The following is a 22,006-nucleotide window of genomic DNA, read 5'->3' as shown; positions in this document are numbered from 1 at the left end:
AGTCTACAAATCATACTTTAGAGATGTATGCAGAGCAAAGCGCAGATCATCTTTTCCACATTAGATAAGAAAATCACAAAACCACAGATCCCGTTTCATTTCACTCAGTTTGTCTATTTAATATATAAAATACGGTAAAACATACGCAAAAAGGATAAGGTTTCGAGGGACTTGGATACTTTGGTACAACAAACACTTCTTTGTAAAAGCGGTATAGAATTTCAATAACATATCAGTGCATACTTTGTATATGAAAATATACACAAACTGTATATCATTCTCAAAAAAAAGAAAACAACAAAAGAAATATTTTCTTTACAACAAAACCCAAAGCGGACTAGCTCAGCACAATATATTAGCTATAAATTTCATCTTTAGTATTTCATATGCTACATTATTCTGAGTTTGAAAGCTCATTTGTGATGCATGTCCTTTATCTTTACTGTGTGTAACATAGGTTTTGTTGTTACCTGTATCCCATGCACCTACGTTTTTCAAATTTAATGAATTACTAATTTCAGTTGTTTCCCGTTTTTATAAATATATTCTATATCGTAATTAAAACTGCAGCATTTAACTGGTATTTCCTTCATTGCATTTGCTAATACCACAACAACTGATCGTGCAATTTTCAGCAAGTTGTTTCATAAAAGGAAACTAGTACTGTTTATGATAAGATAAAATGAGAGAGAAAATAAACAGTTTGCTATCCTACACTAAACAGCAATGAAATAAAAGCTCCATAATAATATCATTATAATTATAGACAATGGAACTGTCACCAGCACAAATTAATCCAAAAATAGTGAGGTTCTAAAAAACATTGTACACAACAAGTAATGGGTGCAGGATTTCATTTCTCGTATAGATTGTCTTGTGACTACGCTGCTATTGGACAGAAAACCTATTTGTACATGAGCAGAGCTGCGAGAGGCAGGACGTTGAAGTGTGGTTTCACATTTCAGTCAACCGTCTGTGCCCACACGTCGTCTGCCTGGGAATTTACTTCTGCAAAACTGGAAACGGCTGCTAAGAGATCATCAGCTGTTTGAAGGACCGTATCGCCCAAAGTTCACTTTTTAAAAGGAATAGTTTGACATTTTTAGGTCCAAGAACTATTATTTTTGATAGTGGAGAGAATTAATATCACTCATGTTCCGGTGCAGCTGCTGTTACTTTTTATGTTACCTCCTGCTACCGTGGGTTTTACAAGAAAATAAAACTAATTTTAGCTTAGACGACTTAAAAATGCTACAAAGTTCACTGTAAAATTAGTGAAGTGCAACTTAAACATCGCAGAAGCAAATAACAGCAGATACGTCAGATGTGCTGATAGTTTGTTACCCTTTAGATAGTTTATTATCTAGTTATTGCATGATATTTATGTTTGTGCCCTAGATTTTCATCAAGCATTTACTAAAATGTCAAACTATTCTTTTAAAGGTTTATGGGACACAGGTTCAGTGAAGGTGTTATTAGATTGTTTAGCAGGACTAAAAGGAGAACGCAGTGATGTCGGCAGGGTGAACAGCTTCCCACCACACTGCTGAATGAAGGACGGAGTAATGACCTGATCATGGAAAACCTCAACAGCACCGGCTTCGGTGAAAGCGTCACACAGCACGTTCGCCACAAACCCGCGGTGTCTGTGTTCCTTCACCTAATGCTGTGGGCAGCAGCTAATCACAATAAACCGCTTCACCTACACAATGTGTAGGATTGTTTATGTAGAGAAACAGTCAATAAACAGTACGTCTCATCTCAAAGGGCAGAGGGGTTAAGCAATGAAAATAAACTTTCTATTTGGATACTATAAACAACTTGTGTACACACGCACACACACACTTGAAATGGTTCAGACAAAGCAAATCTGTACTAGAAAACACAAGAAAACAACAAACACAGCACTTGGTAGCCAATTTCTTGACTCATTTCAAAGTGATAAAAGGCATAATCTGTGTCTGCTTAATGTGTTACATGATTCTTTCAATCAAAAATATGCATAACTAAGTGTATTTCATCTCTAAACTACACTGTAAGTGAATGGCAGTGTCATAATAATAACTTTTAAATGGACAATTGAACTTTGATCGTGGGTTTTAAAAATGTGTGGTAGGAGAGTATGATGACACCACAACCAAGCAGGCCTCTGTGAGTGAGAGACAAAGTGCACACACCATCAATACTAGCGTAAAATAGGTTTACTGAAACAAGTCCGATCCACCAGCACTACCTAGTGCGGCGTAACCCCTGCACCGTAGCTCAAAACATATCAAAGTCACACTCATATATGCAAACAGATCCACTGAGAATCAACACATTGCTTGTTTTTAGGGATACCTAGCAAAGTCTATGCAAATATATTCATATGTACATACACGTCGTTGAAGCTGAAAAGCTATTTTACTTTGTCGCCAACTGAAGCGGTAGAAATATAGAAAATGTCTTTTTCCTTTCACTTTTTGAAACACGGCAAAGAGCTAAGAAGAGCTAGAGCGCTAGAGAGGACATCAAAGCTTTTGTATAAGGAGTGATTTTTATACAAAGTCAGAATTTCCACTTCTGGACAACAAACAGACCTTCAAAACTGTTTTTTTTTTCCAAAATACCAACAGATAAAGAACACTTGGACTCAAAGAACCAAATACTTCTCTACCCAAAGGAGCCACCGGAGGCTCAAAAACTCCTACTATGCTCTAACTAGATGGCATCTACTCCTGGTAATAAGATGAGTGACTGGCTTGATTTCTGGTGCAACAATTTCCAACAAGCTCCAAGAGGGGATGAGGCGAGTGGACGGGAGGAGCACCCAGTCTGAAGACTGAACATTTTTCATGACAGTGCAAGTGATAATTTGTGGAGGTCTCTGCAACGTGCGAGAGGCGTTTGGCATTTTGTTTTCGTTGTTGGGGAGCGGTTGATGTTGGCACTCTGGCGAGGTGCTTCACTCCACGGCTGAGGTCTCCAGCTGCCTGGGGGCGCCAGCGTGGGAACTGTGGCAGCAGAAGGATCGACTGCTGGGGATGTGTTCTTACCGGACTGATAAGTCCGTTTGTTCAGTGCCAGATAGATGCCCAGTCCTTCAGCATGTCTAGATAGTTTTTCATTTTTTTACCAATAGTACAGCTTGGAAGTGACTGATGGAAGAATGGACAGTGCACAATCCCACTGACACCGAATTTCAAAAGAGCAGGAAGTGGAACGTCGTATGGCAGCAGTCCCTAATGTCGACGATCCACAGATCCAGTCGAGAATGATGTAGCACAAGATCCATGTGAATACAAGATGATGATGCAGAAACCATGAGAAAGATGAATGTCTGTATAGTTTTGTCACGTAGGACACCTTATTATACCAAAACAAGTTCCTATTGGGGGACCATTCAAGCAAGAAGGCTTCAAAAACCTCTGTCGAGGGCTTTACCTGGGACGAGATATCTAAACCACTCAGCTCTCTCAAAGTGATCCCCCGTGTTTTTTTTTTTGTTTGTTTTTTTTTTGGCAAAGCCGTGTACGTCTCTGCAGCCGAGCTGTAGAAATCTGGACAGAGGAAGATGTGTGATGACAGTGTCACGTGGCAGTGGGGTGAGGGCAGTGGGGGGTAAATGGAGGGTGTGTGTTGTGTGAATTAAAAGTGTCACCAGGTCGTCTCCAGGCTGCAGACCGGTGGCGCTGGCGCCTCTATGTGACCCAGGTGTCCAATCGCATGCGCTTGCTGTTCCCGGCCTCCTGCTCCGGTTCGTTCGACGCCCTGAGGAGCTCGGCCGTGGGGCTGAAGTCGGGCGGCACTGACCGGCCTGCGCTGCCGGCCGCGGTGTTGCCGCCACCGCCGCCGCCTCCTCCTCCGCCTGCGCTCCCGCCGCCCCCGGCCGCGCCGTCGTCGCGATCGCTGCCTTCGAACGAGCTGGCGTTGCTGCTCACGCTGTCCGCGGGCGAGCGCCCGGTCGGGGGCTCCAGGCACAGCAGAGAGCCGGGATACTGCGGCGGAGCGGCGAGGATGGAGCCGCCCGAGGTGGAGGACGGGGTGGTGGAGGAGGGAGGACAAGGGGTGCTGCGATCCCGGCCGGGGGACACGGGCTCCGATTTGATGCTCACGCTGGAGTTTGTGTTCACGGTCAGCATGGTGCCTTGAGGTATATGGGTGACCGGCCTGGGAAAAGGAATACGAGGACAGGAGAATGGAAGGTGAGGAACAAGAATAAAGAGGAAAAGCAACAGAAAAAGACATTATTAGCCATTGCGTAAAAGTGTATAAGCGTCAAACTGGGAGGCCAGTGGTGTCAAAACAGAAACCCACATTACAAAGCACAGCACCGACAGGAAAAGCCACACTCGATTCTTCAACAATCCAGTTAATTCCAAGCGTTTCAAAGCAGAACTAAGTCCCCTGCCACTTCCAAAAGATCAACGGAACAGCCCAGGAAGCATGAAATGATGCGTGACATGGTGGTTGACAGTGAGACTATGATGCGAGGAAGCTACAAATGATAAACAGAAAATAATCTGTGGCTGGAGAACAGGAACGGTGGCTCGTTTCCTGTTCCACTGCAGACGGCAGCAGACGTGCTGAGGTGAAGCCAGCCAGAAGCGCATAGACACACAGGAAGAAAGGAAGTGTGATACAGTACCGGCCCAACCACTCATCTCTACCCAAGAGCAGGTTGGACGGAGAGCCAACGCTGCGGGGAGAAAACAAAACGTTGGAGCCCAAACAAAAGGAAAGAGGTGGATTAGAAGGCATGTGTGGAGAAAAAGTGTGAAACATTATTGCAGGCACGGTTTAACAACAGCAATAATGTTAGTAATGTTCAGAAACAGAGACCACAGTCTTCCAGCACAAACCCAGATGTGAAAATCCTACGTTTGGATTAAGAAACAGCAGAGGAAGCACAACCAGGAGAATAAATATAATAATAGAGGAAAGTGCGTTGCCTCAGTCAAATGCCATCTTCAAAAGATGGAGTTTAATACTTGGCTTTTATTTGATAAATAAAGTACTGTAAGATTTGTCAGGTCAAGCAAAAAACTCATCATGCCTCTGTTCAATAAAATAGTTCTTTAGCTAAGTAAGCTTTAATGAACCCATTGTTAGAGTAAGATGATCATTTGTAAGGAAGCACTTTAACCCTGTAATTGCCGCTCATACGCAACAGAGGGATGCCCTTGGACCCCCCCTACACACAAGGTCATGACATTTCACACACGCACACACTAGTATTGGCTGTTCACCTCAGATTGGCAGCCAGACTGGACACCTGGCTAGACAGCTCGCTGCTCTGTTTGTCCACGCCCCACATGCTGTGGACAAGAGGAGAGAACACACTTCAAGGATCTGGTCTTCATGCCAGCAAACATCCCCCCGACCCGAACCCACTGTTCGCACAGCTTCTGCTTAAATAATGTAGTATCAGATGCTCTATGACAGTAGTCGGTCCTAAAATACCTCTAGGCATTTATTATAGATTCTTGAATCGTATAAACAACACTAAACCAGTAGCTTTAGAGTACTGGTGTTACAGTGTATTCAGAAAGCTCGCAGCTCCCCAAATTTAAGTTGAAGTTCCCAAGTTTAAAAAAAGTGAAGCAATCTAAAGTATTTGTCCGTACAGTTTGAGTAACTACAGCATCACGCTTCAACTAGTCCAACAACCTAAACTATGTTCACACTGATGTTATGAGGAGGCTGAGATGGCGAAATGCTGGTGAGAGATCAGTTCAGTAAAAAAAAAGAATGAGTTGCTTGCATATAAAGTCATGATATGGATCACATGCAAGCCGCCTGGGGAAGATTATTAGTGAACCATCAGCTGTAACAAAAAAGCATATTCATCAGAGAATCTCCATCACCCTCCACCCTGCGGGTGAGTGATTGAGGAGCCGCCATGAGAACCTAAAGGAAGGACTTACACCAAGTTGCTGAGCGATGCGAGGCTGAGTTGCTGTTGCTGTTGCTGCTGCTGCTGCGTCTGTTGCTGCTGCTGCGGTTGCTGGGAAACAGCCTGCTGCTGTTGCCACGTAGACACGCTGGTTGGCAGCAGGCCACCAGGTGACGCCAGAGCGTGTAGAGCGGTGATGTCTGCACTGGTCAGCTGGTACTCTGAGAGAAACACAGCGGCGTTATTGCAGAACCCCCAGCAGCGCCGCGCTCGGCTGCAGCGCGCGGGGCTCACCTGTGTTGTAGGCGGTGGGCATGGCGGAGAAGGGCAGCCCCTGTGCCAGGAGGCTCGGCGTGGCTACGGACACCACCGGCGTGGTGAGGGTTTGCGCCACCTGCGCTCCAGCCGCCAGCCGCTGGGCGTTCTGCCAGAAAGCACGACGCGTTAGTCACCGCAGAGACCGGGAGGCAGCGCTCGCACCAGCCCCGAAGCGGAGGAGCGGCGCAAACGCGTGGTTTCTGACATGCTGGTAATGATAAAGGTGCACATGGCTGGGTTCGTAATGCCTCGAGTAAATCTCAAATCTCCAGTGGATTTACTGTCAGTGGATTCTCGATGACATGCATCAGAAGTTCTTTGTTTCGAGTGAAGCATAAATGTGGATGTATTACATTAAAGGCAGTCGGTCCAAGCCCCAGTTTTACTTGTGTATGTGGTGGGTTTTATTGAATCTTATTTAAATTAAGTCACCTTAAGTTACTATGTACTGTATTGAATATTTTATACTGTGTTCTCTTCACCTATTGTGAACCAGATCTTGAGCGACTATTAATTTAATGTGCAGCTCATCTCATGCTTCTCCAGTGGATGTCAGTAAAGGCCTTGAGGTTTGCTATTCGGGTGCACTCCACCATGCTTAAACATGCTTTTATTGGTTCAATCGCTCACTCTGAGATGAGAATAATAGAGCTCAAACCGTCTTCTTGCTCAGTGTTTGTACATTATGTCACACATTTAGATGACAGAACAGTCGAGGTTTCTCAGACATGGGTGCAATAGACACGCTGCTCAGTCTGTGAAATCGTTACCTTCACATTTTATTATTATGCATGAGCGCTGAAAGACACAAATCTTTGAAAAAGCACAGCACTCGAGTCTGATTCAGCTGAATTATATCACTGATAAATGCTAATAGAAGTTCTTCCTAGGAAAAAAATAAAAAGCTCTACATACGGAAGGATAAAGATGCAATAATTCTGGTCTGGAATTGCTCCTCTGTATAGTGAGACTGATCATCCTGAGAGAAAACATTTGGCCAGAGTTATGACTGTAATGCTGAATTTACAGAGCGAGTGAGGGGAGATAGACCGGAGAGAGGGGCCAGATTCAATTAACTGTCTTTGTGAAGAAGTGAAGAAAGCGGCAGAGTGAGAGTGATGAAAATGAATCACTATCCTCTAGAAAATTAGATTCTTACCATCAGCTTTGAGTGGAATTGTAAAAAGGGAGAATGACGATCAGCACTGGTTGCAGAGAGAAGCTCTAATCCTTCTTATCCAAGAGCAAATTCAACCGAACTTTAAATGATTTCATAACCATAATGATTATGTCATTTGCACTGGAATATTTTACTGTACTTTTTAATCTGTTACTTTAAAAACAGAAAAGTTTGGATTAACGTTGAAAATTTTATATTTGGATATTGCATTAATTGGGACAGATTGTTAATTTGTTGTGTCATTTGGGTAAAAACAAACTGAATATGCAACGATTTTAAAGGAGCTGCACAAAACTGAAATATTAAATATTACAACTTTCTGCTGCAAATGCTCTGGAGCTAAATTTAGAGATGTGACTGAGGAGAGTGCAGCCTGAAATGCCTTTAATGTAATGCCAGTTAGTTGTTCAACATCTGAAATCGGCTATTTTGGTGGAAGGTGAGAATGAGAATCGGTTGTGGTGTCAGTGAACGGGGAACATGCTTTGCAGTGCTTTGCACCACAATGCCAAGTGAAACAACACCCATGCTGAAGTGATGGAGAAAATGGGCCTGGCTCAAAACTGAGGAGATCACAGACAACTCTGCTTGTCAACTGTGAAGGTCTGTTATCATTCGTTTTCTCAATTGTCACTGAGAACATCATGATCCTAGCGGCGCAATAATGGTCTTAACAACATCACATGCAGTCAGGTGGGAACCACAAACTGAAGACTATCCCAAGAAATGTCAGTGGAACAGAACCAAACGACAATGAGAAACTCTGGTACGGTATTAAAACCATGCTAATAATGTGTGGACCGTCGATGAGCATCGACTCATGCGTGGGGAAAATCACCTCGTTTACCAATTCCAGCTCATCCTCTGTCTGCAAAGGGTGGTGACAGAAAGGGTTACAGCTCTGGTTCAGATCCGTTACTCAAAGTGAAGAGTTGTTACAAATGTTCAGGCAAAACTACTAACATGATATTACAGTCAGATATATAGTTCTGTGTGTTCCTGTTGGGCTATAACCTGTTTATGTATGAGCTACAGCGAGACACTGGGTCAAACTCCACCAGGAACCAGTAAGACTGTGAAGAACCTCATCAATACGTCAGTCGGTGTTAATTGATTCGTCCAAGCCTTTGAGTAAATAAAGAGATGTTGGACCCTGGGTGTTTAACATAAACGTCTGCTCCAAGTGTATACAGTGATTATATGGTGTTTATTTTCTATGTAATCCTTGAATTTCATTTGATACATCGATATAAATTCCCTGTGTTTTGGTATAATTTTCCATTTCACTCGTATGCAAGTAAGGAAAATAATTTCTATGTCCCTGAACAAATATTCTTAATCCTGTTATATATTTCTGATAGTGGTGGGAACCATCATGCAGCGTGAAGTTAAATTCTTTTAAAGTTCTATACAAAGATCTTGAAAGCACGAATTGGGTTTGGTTTAACTCACCATCTGCATGAGGCTCTTTCCTCCCTGTGAGGTGATGACTCTGAGGTCTGGCTTGCGGCTGTTCGCCATCTGGGGGCTGGGAGGTGGGGGTGGAGACTTTGCAGGGACTACTTTCCCCAGGCCGTTGTTGCCGTTGGAAACGGTGAGGAGGCCTGGGGAGGCCCTGGCACTGGTGTATCCATTAGCTGCAGGGGGAGAGAGGTGTGAATGGACGGAAATCAATAGTGGGATCAAACAGGTGAATGCGGACAGCAGGATATGGTTGAGTCAGTCCTCCACAGGGTTTTTTATTACAAGTGTCTAATTTAAAAAGACGGTAAATTGGTAAAATAAAACAAATTAAGACCTAAATAGATTCTACAATCTTCCATAAATTAAATTAAATTAAAAAATCACTAAAGGAGGAAAACCAGTTCAGCTTCTGGACAAACATAACAGTACTTACGAACAGGACTTGGACATCCTCCATTGGAATTATTCAGGTCCCCTCCAAGAAGGGCCCCTATTAGGTAGAGAAATAAACCAGAAGCTTTCACATATTCTGTGACAATGTACATGTTTCTATATACATAGTTTAGTTCCATTGTTGGCTGTATAGAATAGGCTGTGACTGTATTTTATCTCGATTAATCCCAGGTTTTGTATTCTTACTTGATTAATTAATCTCAAAAGTAATGACTCCAGCAGATCAGCGCTTAACATTTGATACAGCTATAGAGGTGAGTAGGAGTGCAGCAAGCGTCACACCAAGTAGATTATTTGACAGCACAGCAATGAGCCCTACTCCCAGAGGAATTAATCATCATCACGATAGCATCAGCTGCAATAAATAACAACTAATAACTATGGAAAAAGGCACAATGACATTCTTGAATGGGAAATGTGACATTTTTAAAAGGAACACTTATCACTGAAGGGTCGCTTGTTTTGTTTCAAAGCTTTACCAAGACTGACTTATTTGCAGGGCAGGACATCTTATAATCATTCATCTACAGCCAACTCCAGGCTCGTCGTTATCCTCACCTGCACTGGCTGGTCGCTGTGGCAACCCAGGAGACACTGTATTTCTCTGTACAGCTGGTTGCTGTGGCGACAGGAGGTGGGTATCCGTGAGCGATGATGATGTTACATAGGAGGTAGTTACCAGGGCGTTGCCAGGGTTACTGAATTGCAGTGTGCTCGGATTGGACGCCTGGACTGTAACTGGCATGGAGAACGTCTGGGCCTGAGCCGTCGACTGCTACAACACGGAAACACACAATTTCACTTTTAGTTTCGAGAACTAGACTGCTCCACTTCCCCCATGTCTTCACCTTCACAGGCTTGTTTACACATGGAGCAGTTGCAACATTGATTTTATGTTTATATTCTGGTAAATCCAACTGTTACTATTTACCCTGCATAACTCAGAGTGAACCAAAACAACTTTCGTAATCTCCTGTCCAAATTCGTAACCAGGCTTTTTTATTTGCATGACAGCTAGAGCATCATTAGCATCTGGCTGTAAAAGTTGAGTGAATGAAGAAATTGTTAAGACTGGAAATAAAAGCCCTACACGCTAGGCCAAAAAAAATGTTATCCCAGTTGGAGCAACCTCACAGTGGCTGTTTACTCTCGCAACGCACGCTAAAGCAAGAGGGACAGTAAGAGACAAATGTTTGAGATGTCTACTGATAAAAGCAGGTGCAGTAGTAATCACAGTAGAACAGAACATTAAGTTAAGTCTGGAATAGAAGACTTACTCCGTAGCGTTTAAAGAGGACATCCAGGTCCTCTGTGGTTTTACGAAACTTGTCATCATTTAGAGGACTTTGATCAATGGAGTCTTCGCCGTCTGGCTCAGGACTGTCACAACCATTGAAGCCTTTCTTTCTCAAAGTCTGTTAAGGTGAAAATTAAAAAAGGAGCAAAGCAGAAGTAGTGTAAATATATAACACTTGCAGATACGCCACGCTTTTCATTTAGTAAATACCCATTATACGTTGTGTGTTAAGAGGTACAAGCTGTACACAGAACCTGCTGGTGTGATGGATTTACCTCAATAATGTCTGCATTAGTCCGACTCTCATGAGGCTCATTGTACTCTGTGTATTTGAGCAGGACCTTGTCCATGTCGGTGCTGGCGTACTGGAACAACTTGTTCGCGTGGTTGAAGATGATCAGAGCAATCTCGCAGTCGCACAATACGCTCAGCTCGTAAGCTTTCTTCATCAAGCCAAACTTTCGCTTTGTGAATGTGACCTGAGGGGAACGGAGATACAGAAGGTCAGAATACGTATGTGGGATTCTGCTGCACATCATGTTTTAAATATAAGTGAATGTGTTTATTGCTTTTAAATCTAAGTTCACAGCTGAGGGGAATATGCGCATGACATGTGAATAAGCAAATAATAGTATTATATAAAGTCTATGTTTTCAGTATGTCAGATTGTTAGATCATCACTTAAACCCAGCATCAATAATGAAGCAAACCCGACTATTTGCACTCCAGAGGCACAACATCTTCTCTGTAATTGTCAGACTTTACTTTAGGTAATGACTGACGATTACACTTGCTCAGCAGTCAAAGTAGCTGCTTTGAAATGTGCTGTTATTTTTAGCCTTGATAGTCTACTGTTTGACATCTTTTGAAGAACATATTTGAACTAATTTCGAACGAGAGCAGGACAAAGACATTTCTGTTTTAAAAGCAGCAAACACTGTTAACTGACTTATTTCAGTCCAGTCACCCCTGGATATCTTTTCCACAGAAAGCTATTATATCAACAGGCATATGTGCTTATGGCACCACAGCAACTAATAGATCACAGATTATGGGAACTAGGTTCACTTGAAATACAATAACAGAAGTCAAATGCTCAAACATTTGGGTCATTGGGGTCAATTTTTCCAGTCGATAGGAAGCGAATCGATTAACAGGACTAGTATTAACTGAAGGAAAACTATCAGTTCTCACTTGATCAAGATTAGCGGTGAAGATGCAGAATTAGAATTAAAACAATGGAAAACATTTCACAGTGGGTTGCAAAAACTAAAATACTTGATTCTTTTGCCGTCAGCTTGTGAGGCAGAAAGACTGAAAGAAAGTCATCAGTGGAAAAATGATCACATGACAGCGTGATTGTATACTGACAAAAACATGTGGAGGACTGAGAACGTGAGACAAAATACTGTAGTGTGATAAAAAAAAAAAAAAAAAACTTTTGAGCAGCGACACAAAGCGCTGGGTTTGACAGAACTCGTCTTATCACCCGTCAAACACCCTCCCTGCTGTGAACCGAGGTGGCAGCCTCATGAAGTGAGGAGAAATGAAACAATGACGGAACTGAAAAAGAACACGATTTACAGCAAAGGAGTGTTTTGACTGCAGAGAAAAGAGAATTCAAATGGGACAATGGTGCCCACAGAAAAGCGCATCAGCTATACAGCAGCTTCAGAATAAGAAATGTGTGCAGGGTCAGACCAAAGGCCGACTCCCTCACAAAATCAATGAAGGCAACATAAAATGTTCCTGGTGCCTCCCACAAGTTAAATGACAGAAAACCTCTGGCTACTGGAAACTTACTAAGCTGCACACAATGAACTACGTGTTAGGAGGAGAGTTTTCTCTTTTATTTCCCTTTCATGGCTGTTGGTGTTCTTTTCATGAAAAACCACAGCTTGGAAATCAATGTGTAAAATACACAACTTCTTAAAACTGTATAGCATTAACATAAACGGTCTTGACCCTGTATCGCCTAAAGGTACCTAGATTAGTCATGTAGCAAACTTTGTATTACTTAAAACTGTTCGATTTCTCCTAAAGTCTCACTGGGTACAGTGCTCCAAGTTGATCAATAAAATAGATTTTGGCACGCATGAAACCACCTCGATATCATTTTTAATACAAATATACAAGTTTTTTAAGTTGTCCATTTCTGCAGATAGAAAAAAACAAAAGCCATTAATTGTGAAGATAAGAGATTGATGAACAACAAAAAAAAACCCACAAGGACACACCTGCTTGTTCCTTTCATCTGTGATCCGTTGGATCTGAATCTTTTTCCGACCCATGATGCTTTGCAGTGGTGAACACAAACGTTGTAGTCAGTCAAGTAGAGAAGCGCTTCTCAGAGGGTGAGAGTTGAAGTGCAGTGTATGATCTCCAGCCCAAAAACACTCAGACACAGTCCTGCACCCGAGGACGCACGCACACGCGCATTTCTTTGCCCAGATGTGGTGAGACAACGCGGTCGACTCCGTTTGCCGGCGAGCAGTGAGGGCAGTGAATGGACTGGAGCAGGTCCTCAGTTCATTGTTTGCTCAACAGGAACAAAAGTGGGAAAAAATGTTCCCTGCAGCTGCTGCGGTGAGGAGGACGTCACTCCTCTCCTGCATAAGACACAAACAGAGAAAATGGAAACTTAATTTATCCCAATGTAAATAACTCACAGAAGAAAAAAAGACAAAAACAATTTATAGTTTGGATGTGACTTCAGCAGTAAATATGTACTAGACTGTAATTAAGAATAAAAAATTCAATATTAGTAACATAACCTCCACATTTCCTTGTGTTCTGGAAAGCTTTAATTAAACCCACAACTAGGAATTCACTTCACAGGACTGTAAAATTAATCATATAATAATCAATTTTAGCCTCAACGATTAATTGAACTCAGTGAGGTGTAATGGTGACGCTGTGCATTCAGAGCAGCTGGTACATTAACAGCGCTCCCTATTCCCTTACCAACAGCCTTCATGAACCTCTGGTTACTGAAACCATAGAAATGTGACAGCAATTTTGATGTTCATGTTTAATTCATGTTTCTCACCACAACAACACTGAGGACCGTAAACGTCTCGTTACAATTACTGGTTCGGTTCCATGCTTGACCGTAGAATCCCCTTTGATCCACATCAGCTGTTTATTAAGTGAACGTTTCGCTGCGAGGGAGAGAAATATGAACTGAAAAAGCAGCCACGCCACTCTGCAAGTGAAAACGAGACGGTGACTGCAAATGGATCCCCAAGCAAAATGTATTCCAGTCCTAGTGCGGCAGTAAAAACTGACAGCACAACTCTTGAATAATACAGATGAAAGCGTCACGTCTAACAACAAACTAATTAGGTTCATCATTATTTCATGTTTTATTCTCCGCTCTCTAATCTAAACCACATTTGGATCTGCATTACCTTGCCTAACAGCCTCATGCCCCTTCCTAAACAAAGGCTTAGCCCTGTGGTAATTGTGCTCCGATCTTCATTCTCCTTGTCCGCGCTTTCCTGTGGGACTGCTGTTAAGCCAGATGGAAAAAATGAAAATGCCACTGGAGTGCACATGGGGCCTCGGCAAAACCACATTTCAACACCCGAGCGAGTGGCCAGCTTGAGAATTAATCAGAAGTCGTAATAAAACCCAGCGTATTAGGTTCAACTCCAAAAATCTCTGCATCATTTGTCAGTGACGTCTCATCAACAGCATGAGACGCCACAAACACTGCAGCTCAACATTGTTGTCGATCAAGTTGAAATAACAGCAGGCGGCCTAAACCTTAGTTTACAAGCTTTTCATCAAATAAAGCCAATAAGTTCAAGTAGCTTTCAATGGAGAATGTGACCTTCCTATAATTATTTTCAGAGACAGCTGATTCTGGGCTTTGTGTGTTTCTGGCTCTATATGAATTGACAGTGTTAAACTTTGCATTCGTTCTAAATTCATTTGAATCATAAAGCGGCCTCCTGCTCGTCGAGTCCCTGCAGGCTGTAAAAGCTGGTTCTAATGGTTCTAATCTTACTCCGTCTGTGTGCAGCCCTTGACATTGACACCACCAGATCCAGTGTGCCATCTTAGCTTGGCATCTCTGGTGCAGCTTTCAGGCAGTTCACTTCAAGGCATCTTGGCAGGGCTGTCGCCGCCCCTCCACCAGTGTGACCCAGGTTCTACCAACCACTAGAACGGCTTGTCCTGTCTCTGCTGTGCCCATAACCCACATGTCCCTTTGTGTTTTCCACCAGATGACTCAACTATGTCAGCTCTGCCTCTGTGACGTTCCAACTCCAGAACTGGGGATTACTGAGCATTGTATTTAAATGCTACGCTATAAACTGGACAATTACAAAACAATGATTTGATTTCACATTATATCTACTTTTGTATGCATAAACAGGATTTGTATTAATTGTCCCCAACTCTATCCACCAGCAACTCGGGTCATCGCTGACGGTCACCTAAGCTTTGCTGACCACGTCTCCTTGGTCTCAAGCATGCACAGGGTCTGACCCTGTCTTTCCGAATATGCTACCCAACTCCTTGTGCAGGCATTTGTCATCTGACATCTTGGCACCGGTCCTACAAAGAGGACAACTGTCTTAAGCAATCCAACCTGGAACTGAATACATTTAAAGAACTGAAAGTCATAGTTGGGATTTTTCACTAGTTTTTGACATTTCACTTGTCAGAAAAACAACCCTTGTACATCTTCACTAAATGTCATGTTTTGTAATAATACAAGAAATCTAAATGTTAGACTTATGTTTTCCTTAATCACAAGATGAACAAACAAATAATTATCATCATTTTCAGTGCAACATGTCAATAATGTTGATGTGATGTATGTGACCAGTAAAGTGACTTCAGTCGCCCACCAAGCACCTTAGTAGTGTTGTAAATACCAAACATTTCATAGAGATTTGCAATTAAGTTAAAAGGCCTGCAAACCAAATGGGACACGTCATGATGTAGCTTGTGCTGTGCCAAAATACCCATTTTGTTTTATATTTAACACATTTAATGTGTTGTAGGCAGTGCTGAACATCATAGATCATCTGAAACTGTAAGGCACCAAACTCTAAACCATTACCACAACAAGACTTGTAGAAATATCCCATCGCCAGAGGGGAAAACGATTAAAAATGCTCTTCCCTGTGGATTCCGCTAACTTTGCCACTGTCGGGCTACAACATTATCTTTCATTAGCTGTGAATTGAGCAGAATGGGGCTACCCTGCAAGGTTTCTGTCTAGCCTTCCTCTCCCTGACTGCCCTCTGCATGGCTGCCCCCTCATTACTGTAATTGACACGTTCATCCTTCCTCTTCCCCCTTAAGGCGCTGATGGCTCAATTAGGAGCTGGCCAGAGGACTGATTGGATGCCAAGATAATGAGGTCGCCACTTGGCTAAAACAGCATCCAGCCAGACCAAGCTTGCTCTATTGCATACAATGTAGGCAGTAAATAAAAAAAAGTTTATTAATTAATTGAAGAAATCATGAAAAAAAACTGGACAGCTGATTATACATGTATTAAATGGGAACAAAGGCTCCATTATTTTTAGATATTTGTTCACTGTAATAATAAAAGAATTACATGTTCTTAAAATCAACCTTTGCAACCTTTGAATATTATTTTAATGAAGGAGGGCACAATCAAGCTTAGGGTAGGCATCTGTCTGTTTTGGACTAGTGTAATTAGTGGCAGTGACCTTTAGCAGTTTATGCACTAGCCAATGAAATGTGCCAAAGCCCTGAGATAAATGGCTGGAGCATCGGATGGGAGTTATAACGGGGTCTGTCTGTCCACAGATCGGAGGCAGGGGCTTCGGACAGTCTTCATGTCTCAGTCACAGCTCTGCACAGATCTGTGACACTGAAATGTATGTCTGTATACTGTATATGTGTTTTACATCTCTAGCGAGTGCAGTAATCGTTTCTAAACATTTACCTATTCTAGTCTTTGCTTTTCAGATAAGTTGAAAAAATATGAGTAAAATATTTTATAAAATGTTCCATCCAATAACCATTGACCTTCATCAACTTAAAGTCTTACTCATGGCTATGGTTAACTGCACATTTTGATCAAATGCCTTTGGAAATGACCAGAAGGTGTTGAGCAACCATGGTGCTGAGCCTGCTGCTTTAACAAATAAAAATAAAATAAGATTTCTATTTTCATTTCAAACAATAGGATGACATTTAAGGACACAATGGACTTGTGTCCAAACATTTAGAAACAACAATTTCGCACATTAATTTGAAAAAAAAAACAAGGACAGGGAGGAGAAATCTGATGAAACGGTGGCACGGGCCATGTATGCTCCCAATCAGTGGGCTTCACTACGCACAGATGTTGATATGAATCCATCTGCAGGGATGACACACAGTGGATCACTGTCGAACTGGCCTACTTCTGGCACAGCGGCTTCGGTGCAAGGACGGCACGAACCCCAGCTGCCGGTTTCCAATACGTTTAACACGCGCTTGACCAAAAGGTGTCTCCCAAGATAGCGAAGTGTTGAAGATTACAGCGAGGCCGGGCTCGTGCCCTTTACTGCCACAGCTCAGCTCCCCGTTATGTTGTGTGGGAAACCCTCATCGAGTCACCACAAAGAGCCAAGAATGTATTTTAAGTGCAGCCGTCGTGTGCACAGGTTGAACACCGTCACAGCACTGGCGGCGTTGGAATGAGCGCGTGGAGCCCACGTAGGGGTGAAATGACAAAGTGGAAGCAGAGCGGTCTCCATCGGAACACGGTGACAGCTGGAGGCAGGCTGGGCCCGCTGACTGCACAGGTATCCTACGGGCTCCGCTTTGACAGCGCGGCGGCTGGAGGCTAACAAACCCCCCCCCCGTCCTATTTTCACCGAAACAAAACGCACGCGACGCCGACCAGGCCGCGGCCGTTCCCCGCGGCGCACGGGCCGAGCGTTGGCAGAAAGGCCATTTCACAACGTTCTCGCTGCGAGCCCGACGGACAGCCATTACCTTCCCCGCACTCGCCACATAACTCGGCTAAGCGAGGCGCAGCGCGCGGCGTTCGAGATCGCGCGGCCCTCGCCTCGTATCTGACGACGACGCCCGGCGCCATACGAGGAGCAAATCAGAGCAGCGTCGCCTGGTTTTGCGATATTTTTAAAAAAATTAAAGTAAGCTGCCGTGGTCCTGTGCGAGGAAAAAAGACGCAGGAAGGAAATGTATCACTCCACTTACCCTGAAATATTGCTGATAAAAAGCGACAATAGTCCCGCCGCTGCCCTCTCCAGAGGTGACCTGTCTTAATTAAAACGCATTAATTAGCTACGCTGAGGCAACGTCTCTATTTATATGAATCCGCGACATTTTATTCCATAATGTTGAAGTAACTATACTGTCCACCCCAGCGATACAGCGTACCCAGTGTACGAACTACGTCATCGGCATCTGCCCCTGACTGACACGTCCGCACTCCAATGAGGGGCTGACGTGCGAGCCTCTCGTCCAATCAGAGCGCGGCGTTACCGAAGCGAGAGAGGACATTACGGGGGTGACGGCCATGTTCTGTAGTGTTTGTATCCCTCCGCCTCTGTATTTACCTTTTGCATGATTTTGCATGTGGGGAAAATGTCAATGTAGCCTCACAGTAGCCCGCCTGCTTTCCATAAGGGAGCCCGCTAGGCCATTTGTTTTTCACGTCTGCAGTCGCCACAGCCGTGTAAGCGGCGAAACGCCACCCGTGAAGGTTGTCAAGAAGAGAAACGATGGACGCGCAGCTGTGTTTATCGTCTAAATTGTCCCTTTTTATTATGCCATCATTTGGTGTCGAGGCACCAGAACCGTGGTGAAATGCCCACGGACTTCCTCGTGTAAATACCTCACAAAAACACGGAACTTTTAAAATGTGCCTTTTAAAGATGCAACACAATCATACACCTCAGTTATTGTGGAGCCTAAAGGCAGTGACTTTTATCATTATGACTTTAAGGCGCAGTAAACGTTTACTGTACGTGGGCATGAACGTACATCGGAATAATAATTCATTATCCATACAATAATTACAGGGTCGGATTAAACCACTGGACTGCTCAAGGGTAAAATGAACCATATCTGACCCTCCCCCACACTTTCCCAAGTTGGGTTCAATATTTAGGCATATTCAATACGTAAAACACACGTGATGTCTTTACTGTTAAAATAAAATGACCAATTGGTAAGAAATTGGACGTTGTGACAAAACAAATGGCCTTAAGCATAAGCACGTTTAGGATGTATTTTAACTGTGTCTATTTAAAAAAATCACTTTACTACAAAGTAATTGCCAGAAAGATAATTGATGAGTTGGCTTCCTTACTTTGTTTATTATCTACCTGATATAAGTTACTGCACCCAAATCTCAACTGTATATCTTTTAGTTTGTTTCACATGTGTGTCCTCCATTACTATGAAAACGGGGCCACAATATGTTGGAACCCACTTTGAATTAAGGGGGACTTGGACATGACAGCGTCCACGCGTTCCACAGTGCAGAGGGCCACAGGTGATGAGAGGTCGGCAGGAGCTCCGTTTGCAAGTTTGCCCTGAGGCTCGTGGCCACGTTGCCTCGGTCACGGCCGTTGGCCACCATACATATCAGTGAGAAAGCAGTTATTCCTGTGACTCAGGTGTAATTCATGAAGTTAAATAAAAAACGTTGACTTTCTGGTAACATGCAGTACTTCTGCATGTTACAGCATTGTACTTCTCTGCTCTGAGTTTCCAGTCACATTTGTGCCATAGTTAAATAACAAGTGCTGCATGAAACCCAGTGCTAAGAGCTACTGGGAGCAGAGAGGCTGACAGAGATAAATAACCACGACGCCTGGCTTGATTTGTTGAACTGAAACCTATAAGTTATGCATAGAGGATTTACCTAGTGATCTCTATACAGCCAGTTTAGACATGAAAACCTCTAAATCAGTGGTGGAAAAAGATCCTTGCTTTTTAAAATGGAAGAAAGAGAATGCACAAAAAGGACCTCGATGCTCTGCAAGTTTGCAGGAGTTCACGGGAGTCGTTTGGACGATGTCCAGAGTAAAAGTAGCGAGTCGAAGTCTGCACAAGAGTGTCCAGAGGCAGACAGAAGGAATGAAATGCAGGTTAGAGAGGGCAGAGACACCAGGCAACGAAAGAACAAGTTCAGCTGAGGGAACTCGAGGAGGATTTGGCCTGAGGCGTTTTAAAGAACAGAGTCGGCAGCTGTTAAATGTCCCACACCAGCTGAGGAGCACTTCAGAGTTCAGCTGTTTGAACTCCTCGGTGTAGTGGCTCCAAGTCCACTGATGTTCACATGTGCTACCTGACATTGCCCTCGCAGATCAATACGGTTCCTCTGACCAGAGGCGGGTCTGTTTCCGTCTTCAAGGCATCTGCATGGCTGGAGATGTGCGTTACTCTAACCGTGGTAATGACAAAACATGCCAAAGTGCTCTCCATGCAGGTTTACCTGACCGCCCACGCACACGCTACGCTACCTCCCACATGCATTCAACTCTGACCCCTCTTTATTGTGGAGACAAGGGCTACGCGCCATCCTTATTACTCAAGAGGGCGTTTTATAACACTGATCATTTCACAGATTTACTATCTGTAAAAATAAACATGTTTATGCCCCTGTACACAGTCTGCTGTTTTTCTGCGGGGAGTTACAAATCTCATAATTCAGTTCACGCCACCGGTAAAGCTGTAGTTGGCTCAGTACCCTGTAGAATATTTGATTCTGGACCAAATATCCATCCACCCATTGTCCTGGCTGCTTTTCCTTGTAATGCTCATGTTGAAGCGTGCTTTATACCAGATTGGTGTGTGTGATCATTTGTATGCTGTGATGAAACATCCCCATTCTAATAGTGATTTCCTACAATATGACATGCTACTAAACTGTAGCTCTGTAAGAAATCATAGTGAATCCTATTCTATGGTCTATGCAGTCACTCGATTTCAAGCCGTGTGAGCGTAGGAGTTTGTCAAGGTTTTAGATACTAGTCATTCCTCTGATCAAGCTCTGGTACCTGGAGTCAGTGCCAAGCTGCTACTGTGAAGAGTTCTGGCCTGGTTCCATCATTCTGTTTAGTGGTCTGCACGCTCTTTGTCCGGGTGGGGCAGCAGATGATAAAGGATGCAGTGAGCCACCGTGGTGTAATACACAAAGCGTCCACACGATGGCAGCAGAAGAACAGAAAACGTGCGTCACGACCACCACTTTCGGATCGACACACCAGGCGTCCTCCTGGCTTCCTGCCACCGTCCATAAACACGCAGTTTGGTGAACTGGTGACTCCAGCATGTCTATAGTTTTGAGTGTGGATGTGTGACTGTCTGTCTCTGTCCTTCGTCCATATAGCAGACGAGCGACCTGTCCAGGATGTTCCACCATCTCACTCAATGACAGCAGTTGGCTCCAGTATCCAGTATTGGGATAATGAAAGGATGGACGTGTGGATGGATGGACATCGGGTTTCTCATTGATCATCATAAGGCTAAAATATATCCGATATCTGCAGGACTGAGTGAGCCAGACACATTCGTGGCGAACAGTTGTCGGACGTGTTCATTTAATCACTATTAAATTCAAATAACAATCTCACAGGGAGTTCCAATGTGCATGAAAATAAAATCAAAACGCAATGGTCCCTGTTTTATGGCTAATACGTTATTATTACATTGATTTGTTGTAAAATGTTTGCGTAATGAAAACGATCCTGTTAATGATAAATACAAGAAACGCTCAAAACCTTGGTTTCAAAATTAAATATATATTCTATTTCTGAAGTTTGGGCAAACTAACTCTCTTAATGTCAAAAGAAAAGCAGTCAAACAATAAACAGATGTACTAAACATAATTCACTGTTCTAAAATTAAATATTTTATAAACGGTTTAAAAGGTTTATGAATTTGAGCCCAAGCCTAATTCATTTTAACAACTAATCTTTAGGTGAGTTTAGTTACAGTTGTCGATTTGTTGTTGTTTTATCAGAATACAAGAAAATATTGAAAATCTAGAAAAAAGCGATAAAGACGAAAAAATGAAGCAAGTTATAACAAAACAAACTTTTTTATTAATTGTAAAATATAATTTATTATTGTTGCAAATGTTATTTAAACGCGTCTTCCCGTTTCCAGAGTGGAGCTACCTGTTGGTGTGTGTGTCCGATTAGCTGTAAAAACCTCTGAACTTTTCTAAATCGTTTATTCAACCAGTTAAAACACGACAAAGGAACCAGCCACGGTGCTTAACGTATCGTCAGCTTTTTCATTTTGCTTTGTTTCATTTGTGTGTTAACATTTTAGGTTGTTATATTGGCTCACACGCACATGAGCTGGTTTTAATATCTTTTCCTTTTTTCTAGCTTTGTATTTGATTTTTAACGTTTTTATAACCTACCGGTGATTTAAATAAACACACATTATGAACTAA

The 22,006-nt window shown here is 43.0% G+C and overlaps 1 protein-coding gene and 1 long non-coding RNA gene across 7 annotated transcripts; one reads left to right on the top strand and one right to left on the bottom strand.

The window, feature by feature from the left end:
* Positions 1-93: 93 nt before the first annotated feature.
* On the bottom strand, positions 94-18,001 carry mef2d (myocyte enhancer factor 2d). Of its 6 annotated transcripts, XM_029167654.3 has the most exons (14): positions 13,998-16,876; positions 13,637-13,748; positions 12,825-13,196; positions 10,863-11,066; positions 10,568-10,705; positions 9,849-10,065; positions 9,271-9,327; positions 8,826-9,010; positions 8,212-8,241; positions 6,170-6,299; positions 5,907-6,096; positions 5,229-5,297; positions 4,628-4,678; positions 94-4,149 (listed from the first exon to the last, which is right to left on the bottom strand). In XM_029167654.3, exons 3-14 carry the CDS (start codon positions 12,876-12,878, stop codon positions 3,681-3,683), a joined length of 1,794 nt encoding a protein of 597 aa, XP_029023487.1. In that variant the 5' UTR covers positions 12,879-13,196; positions 13,637-13,748; positions 13,998-16,876; the 3' UTR covers positions 94-3,680. The 6 variants fall into 6 exon arrangements, with proteins under 6 accessions (XP_029023487.1, XP_029023485.1, XP_029023490.1 ...); XM_029167652.3 differs by lacking the exons at positions 13,637-13,748; positions 13,998-16,876 and adding an exon at positions 17,788-18,001; XM_029167657.3 differs by lacking the exons at positions 4,628-4,678; positions 13,637-13,748; positions 13,998-16,876 and adding an exon at positions 17,788-18,001.
* On the top strand, positions 16,880-22,006 carry LOC129604869 (uncharacterized). The gene is made up of 2 exons (XR_008696174.1): positions 16,880-17,369; positions 20,933-22,006. It is a non-coding gene; the product is annotated as an uncharacterized LOC129604869 (long non-coding RNA).

This window comes from Betta splendens, chromosome 11 (assembly GCF_900634795.4).
Source record: "Betta splendens chromosome 11, fBetSpl5.4, whole genome shotgun sequence".
NCBI classification, from domain to species: domain Eukaryota; kingdom Metazoa; phylum Chordata; class Actinopteri; order Anabantiformes; family Osphronemidae; genus Betta; species Betta splendens.
Note: the sequence above shows the minus strand (reverse complement) of the source record. Positions and strands in the feature narration are given on the sequence as shown.

Coding starts and splice junctions, on each gene's coding strand:
- mef2d (XM_029167652.3), bottom strand. CDS start 12,878: ATGGGTCGGAAAAAGATTCAGATCCAACGGATCACAGATGAAAGGAAC. Junction 6,097..6,169: donor GCCCACCGCCTACAACACAG/GTGAGCCCCGCG, acceptor TGTTTCTCTCAG/AGTACCAGCTGACCAGTGCA. Junction 4,679..5,228: donor AGTCTGGCTGCCAATCTGAG/GTGAACAGCCAA, acceptor TTCTCCCCGCAG/CGTTGGCTCTCCGTCCAACC.